At 43.3% G+C, this 7,768-nt stretch overlaps 1 protein-coding gene across 2 annotated transcripts; it reads right to left on the bottom strand.

Annotated features, from left to right (window-relative positions):
• Positions 1-267: 267 nt before the first annotated feature.
• On the bottom strand, positions 268-4,460 carry LOC147891821 (pentatricopeptide repeat-containing protein At4g39530-like). 2 transcript variants are annotated; one of them, XM_087388976.1, is made up of 2 exons: positions 3,801-4,460; positions 268-3,683 (listed from the first exon to the last, which is right to left on the bottom strand). In XM_087388976.1, exons 1-2 carry the CDS (start codon positions 4,025-4,027, stop codon positions 848-850), a joined length of 3,063 nt encoding a protein of 1,020 aa, XP_087245102.1. In that variant the 5' UTR covers positions 4,028-4,460; the 3' UTR covers positions 268-847. The 2 variants fall into 2 exon arrangements, with proteins under 2 accessions (XP_087245102.1, XP_087245103.1); XM_087388977.1 differs by having other exon boundaries at positions 3,806-4,460.
• Between the last annotated feature and the right edge of the window lie 3,308 nt (positions 4,461-7,768).

The following is a 7,768-nucleotide window of genomic DNA, read 5'->3' as shown; positions in this document are numbered from 1 at the left end:
CATGGATATGATCATGACTACAATATGCAGCTTTACATTTTTTGTAATGCACTTGTGGTATGACAAGAATAACACCATATCTGTAGTGTTTTGTGGTTTGTGGTTTGGGTGCACATTCTATGTTGGTATTAAATTTTTTGTGCTACGTGGTTGGTAAGTATTTGTGCGGACCTTGGAGACAAACCTAGAAGGTATGCAGTGGAAGCATCAAAAGGGTGCACAACACCATTTCTCTAGGAAAGGGTATATCATGAAAGGTCATTGGAATCAAGCTCAGAACTATAAGCTCGTGGGTTTGAACTTGGGAAAATATCATACTCCAAAAAAGAGAATCCTGACCAGCGTGCCTCATAGCCCTTAAAACATCCTCAGCCGGCTCTTTGGATTTTGTAATTGACATGCTGCCGAAGTGTTGAAACTCCCCATCATTATCTTGATTTCTCTGACTCAGGTCCAAATCACCAGAACATTCCTTGCCTGGCATGAGAGTGAGGCTTCTGCCCTCTTTCATGCCTACTCCAGGGCTGCTGAGGGTACAGAAGCATTGATACCAGCCTTTTAAGCTGATGCTGCTAATCATAAGGGGGAGTCACAATTGTAAAAGGACCTTCAAGAATTCATGCCCTTGCCAGCTTGAGTACCAATTAGTTGGTAATCCCTACAAACAAACCCCATCCTTGAAGCGATGAGTTTCATCTGCATCTCTTATATCTCTCTCATATCAAATTTTGATACAGCTTTAATAGATTTCTCACAGCAGTTAGCACACACACACACACAAAGATGCTTTGGCTGGACAGTCGCATGCTAGTTTTTACCCATGACTTCTAAGGCTCTGGCCAGCATTTCACAGTGCCCCACACAAGAAAGCCTCCTTGCCCTCAGCTATTATTTGATTTGACACTATGCCTAGTTCAGGCACATATCCTTCATTCGTCATTGGCTGATGTAATCTCCTCAATTTGGAATGAACCTCAACTCTTTGCAGATGGCCTTTGCTGCCAGCAAAGAACTCATGCACAGCACTGTTGGCCTCAACCCAGGCTCTCCCAGGCTTCTTCCAAGCATTTGTCCTCTTTCTTAGCTCTTGTAAATTGGAGACAGCCTCTGACATTTGAGCATTGGCATAAATTTTGGACATAAGCTCATACACAGAGCCATCCATAGGATCCAGTTGAAGAATTTCATCGAAGCAGCGTCGCCCTAACTCTATGTCGCCATAGGTTTTGCAGCCAGTAAGCAAAGATGTCCAGACATGGATATCAGGTAGACTTGGCATACTTTGAAGCACATCCACAGCCACATTCAAACGTCCTACACGAGCAAGAAGGTCAACCATAGAGCTATATTGCTCAATACTTGGTGTGATGCAACTGTCTACTATCATTGACATGAATTGATGGTGGCCTTCTGTCGCTAGACCTGCACGACTGCAGCCAGAGATGACACTAGTGTAGATCACATCAACTGGCTTCAGCCCATGTAGTTGCATTTCCTCAAGACAGCACTTTGCCATCTTGAAGTCACCACACTGGGCATACCCTGCAATCAATGCACTCCATGACACAACATCTCGATTTGGTAATGCATCAAACACTTTGCGGGCCTCACATACACACCTGCTTTTTGCATACATATCAACAAGACTGCTCCCAACCAGTGTATCTGAATCAAGTCCTCGACTGATAAGTTGATTGTGTATCACCCTACCCATCCCAATCGCTCCGATGTTCCCACATGCTTTTACAGTGGACACAAGCGTGGACTTGTCTGGTTGTGTGCCCTCCCATTGCATTTTCTCTACAAGTTCAAGGGCAGAAAGAGCATGGCCATGGTGAGAATATCCTGAAATCATGGCTCCCCATGACACCACATTTCGATCTGGCAGTTCATCAAACACTTTACGCGCTTCCTCCAGACACCCACATTTAGCATACACATCAATTATGGCACTTCCTACAATCATACCTGGTGCAAGTCCACTTCTGATTATCTTATCATGTATCAACCTCCCCTGTCTTATGGCTCCTATTGTCCCACATGCTTTCAAAATGCATGAAAATGTGGCTTCATCTGGCATTATGCCCTCATGTTGCAATTTGTCAAAATAGTCAAGAGCTAAACGCTGATGCCCATGTTGAACATATCCAGCGATCAGTGCACCCCATGAGACCACATTTTTGTGTGTCAAGTTGCTGAAGATTTCGTGTGCCTCCTTCAGACAACCACATTTTGCATACATGTCAACAAGGGTGTTGGCAATGGTTATATCTGAACTGAATCCACTTCTAATGATTTGATCATGTACCAGATTTCCATATCCTACGGCTCCTATACTGCTACATGCTTTCAAGATGGACAAAAATGTCACTTTGATGGGTTTCACACCCTCCAGATGCATTTTCTCATAAAGTTCGAGTGCAGAAAAACCATATCCTTGCTGAGCATACCCAGAAATCATGGCATCATATGATACCACATTTTGATTTGGAAGTTTGTTGAACACTTCACGTGCTTCCGCTATGCTCCCACATTTGGAATACATGTCCACAAGGGTGCTCCCGATAGAAACACCTACTCTGATATCACTTGTGAGAATCTTGTAATGTATGAGCCTGCCCTGCCCTATGGCCCCTATGCTGCTGCATGCCTTCAAAACACACAGAAAAGTGACTTTATTTGGCTCTATGCACTCCTTTTGCATTTGCTCAAAAAGCCCCAAAGCAGACAAACCATGCCCACATTGGGCACATCCCCCAATCAATGCACTCCAGGTTACCACATTTTGAGTGGGCAATGTGTTAAACACTTTGCATGCCTCCATAAGACTCCCACATTTACCATACATGTCCACAAGCATATTCCCAAGTACATCATTCTTTTCCAGTCCACTAGTAATAATCTGGTTATGTATCAGCCTGCCTTCCTGTAGCTCTCCTGTGCTGGCACAAGCTTTCAAAATGCACAGAAACGTGACTCTGTTTGGTTGAATCCCGTCCTGTTGCATTCTTGTAAAAAGTGCAATGGCAGACAGTCCATGTCCATGCTGACTGTATCCTGCAATTAGTGAGCTCCAGGACACTACATTTCGATCAGACATTTCATCAAAGACAGTGCGTGCCTCATCCAGACTCTTGCACTTAACATACATATCAATGAGGGCACTCCCAATCACTACATCTGACTTGAGTTCTTTTTTGGAGATATGGTGATGAATTAGTTTGCCCTGTTCTAAGGCGCCAATGCTGCTACATGCTTTCAAGCTGCACAAAAATGTGACCCTATCAGGTTTAATGCCAAGCTGCTGCATTCTTTCATACAGTTTAAGAGCTCTTTCACCTTCACCTAGCTGAGCATGTGCAGAAATGATTGCATTCCACGTATACACATTTGGATTTGAAACCTTATAAAATGCTTCGTTAGCTTCTGACAAGCTTCCACATGAGGCAAACATGCGGATCAAGTGGTCCCCCCAAAATGGCAATGAGTTTAGCCCATTGCTCATCATAAGGGAATGCACTCGCCTACCAGCAACCAGGTCTTTGTTCTTTATACAGTCCTGCAGAAGACGAAGCATGACATCCCTTGATGTTGAAGTTCCTTCCTGGTCGGGGAAATCCGTGGCCTGGAGTGCCTCATTTTGCTGTCCCTCTGTAGCTGATTTGCTGATATATCCTACACATCTAATTCAGGACAACCAGAAATAACTCACCAATCACAAACAGATCGCAAAGCAAGTTGAAGGTGTAAGGCTATGGAAGCCATTGTACTTGTAGAAAATTGATTCATATGACTAATACCTGACCTGGTCTCGCGAAAAGTACGTTGCCTTTCCACCCCTCAAGGGTGTGTGAGGTGGAGTTGGTACGGCCAGCTTTTTTATCAGGCAAGGGTGATCGTAAGAATCCAGCAGCCGCGATCGATAAGGCTGCAACCCTCTTCCCTTTGACATGTCTACCTTGCTCTCAAGCATTGGAGTCACCCATAGCCACAAGCTTCCATGGCCTGACCAATCTGCCAAACACATGACCTAAACCCCTAGCCATGCCGTAAGGCTGGGTGGTAGAATATGACAGCCATCCCACATGCTTTCTCTTTCATTCGGAATTGGCCACCAGCCAAATAGCGATCAACCGGCCTATGTCATGACCTCTGCTCTCGAAAACTCCATGTATATACAGCCCATGCTCCAAACAGCTATCAGGATGACCAGAGAATTATGCCCTACACTATAGCCTCGTATGGATGTAATCACCAATTGCAACCCTTGACCACCTTGGGATCCACCTGTGACGTGCAGCACTTGGCCAAATTCCCTTATGAAAAATGCATCCTCCTTCCCGTCGATGCTCACGCAACATAAACGCACATTTTCTAGAAGTCCTTCCATTTCCAAATCACACAAATAAAACCCTTGCCGCATGTTTCCCATTTGGATGTAAGGAATTCCATGCCTGGGGTGCTTGCTTTCATTCATAAAGGACGTTTTTACCTTATGTTCAAACCCCTCAACCTCAAAACCAGGAGGTTGGCCGAATCAAATCGCCGTGAAGAAAAGCTCTCTGATGCAATGGCAATGACCCACTGAATGGTCGCGATGCGTGATGCGGGAGCATAGTCCTTGGCAACAAGACGGGCTTTGTAGTGGTCTACAGTGCCATCAACTTGTAAACCCACTTATTGTCCATGGCAAGCTTGCCCTAGTAGGCAAATCACACAACCTCCATGTGCCATTTTGGTGAATGGAATCAAGTTCAGTCAAGCTGTCACACTAGTGTCAGGCGATACCATTCCACTTGTGAAAGTTTAATATGTTCTAGGTATAAAAAAGAATTAAATTTCTATCTCAACCATCTCCACACATGGCTTCAGATTTCTTTTTTATGGTTATCGCTGTGCAGTTTATGATATTAGTATGACAACTATATTGTACTTACTAGAACACTTGATAGAGGACTATATCATCTTCACATATATGCACAACAGGCTACTATAAAAGCTAGTGCCATGGTTGAATCTATAATTTCTGATACACATCTATGGCTTGAGAGATTAGGATATCTCAACTTCAACAGTTTGGTGAATATGCATTCACATGACATGGTCGTAGGTCTTCCACCCATGCATGCACTTAAAAAACATGTATGTGAGGGTTTCTTGTTTGGCAAAATGCATAGGATTCCGTTTCCCAAGGACGGGACCCTTGGTGCATCCAAGAAGTTGCATCTCGTCCACAGTTATGTGTGCGGACTGATGCAGATAGCATCACTTGGGGATACTATTACTTTGTTACTTTTAGATGACTTCACCAAGTTAACTTAGATATATCCCATGAAGCTGAAGGAAGATGTCTTCTCTTGCTTCAAGCATTAGATTGCCTTGGTAGAGAATGAGAGTGGGGAGAAATTCTTAACCTTCTAGACTGACAGGAGGGGTGAGTACTTGCCCCGTGAATTTTTTGATTTTTTAGTAGCCCAAGGTATCATTCATCAGTGCAGAGTAGCCTACACTCTACAACAAAATAGACTTGCCGAACGCAAGAATAGAACAAAAATGAAAATGGGTAGTTGCATGTTTAAGGGAAAGTCTTTGCCCATAAATTCTGGTTTGATGCAATTATGTGTACCAACTATGTTCTCAACTGAGTACCCACTCGGGCATTGAAGACCATGATGCCGTTTCATAACAGGTCGTAAGCCTATTATTTCTTGATAGTGGAAGTGAGAGAGGGAGAGAGAGAGAGAGGAGTGCACATGATATAGCTACCTATACACTAGGTTGTATTGAACATGAACATGAAGATATACATGTGAACCCCTTAGGGTTAGGGTTAGGGTTTGCCCCTAATGTCCTAGAGGTATGGTGCAATTTATACCATCCTGAACACGCCCTCTTAAATTGCATTGGGTAAGTAGAGGGTGTATGTATCATACCTTTTTGTGTTTTGTTTGGTGCATATGATAGCATCCAAGAAAATTGAAAGAAATCAAAGTAGTATGTGTGTATGTGAGCACAGTGATGACTATGCAGTGGAAGCATGTACAATGAGTACAACTTGCAATCTTGTACATAACGTGGATTTCCCCCTCTTAAGTTGTGGGTCATCCTTCGCCTTTGGCTCGAACGAAACCCTGAAGATAGGTTGAATGGAAGAGGAAGGAAATGTTCAGAAGTGCACCTGGATCAAAGACTGGTTGATCAAAAGATGACTGCATGGAGAATCGTGTGTATGGCTACATGCTTATCATGTCAAAGCTGAGCATGTCATGAGTCACCATGGACTGAGCAGCTGCTCTGAAGAAGAGGCATCTGGATCTAAGGCTGGTTAATGTAGCTATGAAGATAAAATCCAGTAGTTTGTGACATATGAGAGTGTCACCAACCCAAAAGAGCTGACATCAATGTGTAAGGTATGCTGCAGTAGAACTATAATCTCTGTTAAATGATGTGGGGTAAAAGAAGACCGCATAGTTGGTGTGGACAGAGTAATCCAAGGGCCGAAGGTGCATGTATGATGATACACTAATTTGCTGAAAAAGAGGCCCATAAAACCGACAAGGTATGGCAACCTATCAAACTTGTATGCTCAACTATCATGAGATTAAGGTCGTCTGCTATGTGCATGGTTAAACATCCATTGGCATAGGATGTATCATTTGTTGTAGACTCAAGGTGGAGCTGATAGTGTAAAGGCCTAGAAGCCTAAAATACAACTGAGAATGCATGAGATATCCCTAAGGCATATGAGGTGACGAATGCTGATGTAGGGACCGATCTAAAGTCATGGATCCAACCACTGATCTGCATCAAGTATGGACTATATACGACATCCATAAGTGCATGATGAAACATTGAGTCTCCCCAGGTTGTGCTATGGCTGAACCTAATGACATCTACCGCACTGGAATAGGACTGCATTGATCCATAGGTATCCTCATGCTGAGGATGTAATCTGCTAATTGGAGGTGGTGATGATAACTAGATCCAAGGGTGGTGCAATGCGGCATGATTGAGCCAAAGCCAAAATGTCCTGAAGACTGATATGTTTATCTGTGCTGCTCATGGAAACTGTGTCCAAGGAGATGATGTGCTCTGTATCAAAGGTGAAAGCATCAATGATGGAGGCTTGAATGGAATCACCATAGGAGCTGAATGCACTGTGGCATATATCTCTGCATTCGGCTAGAAACACTATATTAGAGAATTTGGGAATTTCCCAAGTCCCACTTTTAAATAGGATTGAAGATTTGACCATGTGGCTAAGATCTTAATCACTTATTTGGAAGTGGGACTTGTAAGGATTCATGAATATAGTGTTTAGGGTGGATTACACTTTCAAGTAAGGGCTTGAGATTTGACCATGTGGCCAAATCTTTACCTTTTGGGAATTCGCAAACTATTTGGAGATTCCCAAATTTCCTAATATAGTGTTCTGTCTGCTAGAGGATGCATAATTGCCTTGCTACAATTTTCCAGTCATTTCTCTGCTCTTCAGAAATTAGAAGTGCGATCAACTCCCCAAAATCAGGAAAATTCTCACGGACGGCAATGGATGTCCGAAACTGTGCATAATCCTTTCCTAGACCATTCAAGGTCACAGAAACTAAATCATCATCTTCCACTAGCGACCCAATGGAAGCAAGTGTATCTGCAATCTTCTTCACCTTCATATGATAGTCATTGATGCTCATATTTTCTCTCTGCATATCATGCAACTCTTGTTTGAGCTGCATTTTCCTAGCTTGCGTATTTGTGCTATACATTTTTG

The sequence above is a fragment of the Dipteris shenzhenensis genome, chromosome 17 (genome assembly GCF_047967505.1).
Source record: "Dipteris shenzhenensis isolate YYH24624 ecotype China chromosome 17, Dip_SZ_1.0, whole genome shotgun sequence".
Lineage (NCBI taxonomy): Eukaryota > Viridiplantae > Streptophyta > Polypodiopsida > Gleicheniales > Dipteridaceae > Dipteris > Dipteris shenzhenensis.
This window is presented reverse-complemented; position numbering and strand designations above follow the sequence as displayed.

Bases quoted from the DNA above. Each gene is read 5' to 3' on its own strand.
- LOC147891821 (XM_087388976.1), bottom strand. From the start codon at position 4,027: ATGTGTTTGGCAGATTGGTCAGGCCATGGAAGCTTGTGGCTATGGGTG. The intron at 3,684-3,800 runs GTATTAGTCATA...GTCCTGAATTAG, and splicing joins TTTTCGCGAGACCAGGTCAG to ATGTGTAGGATATATCAGCA.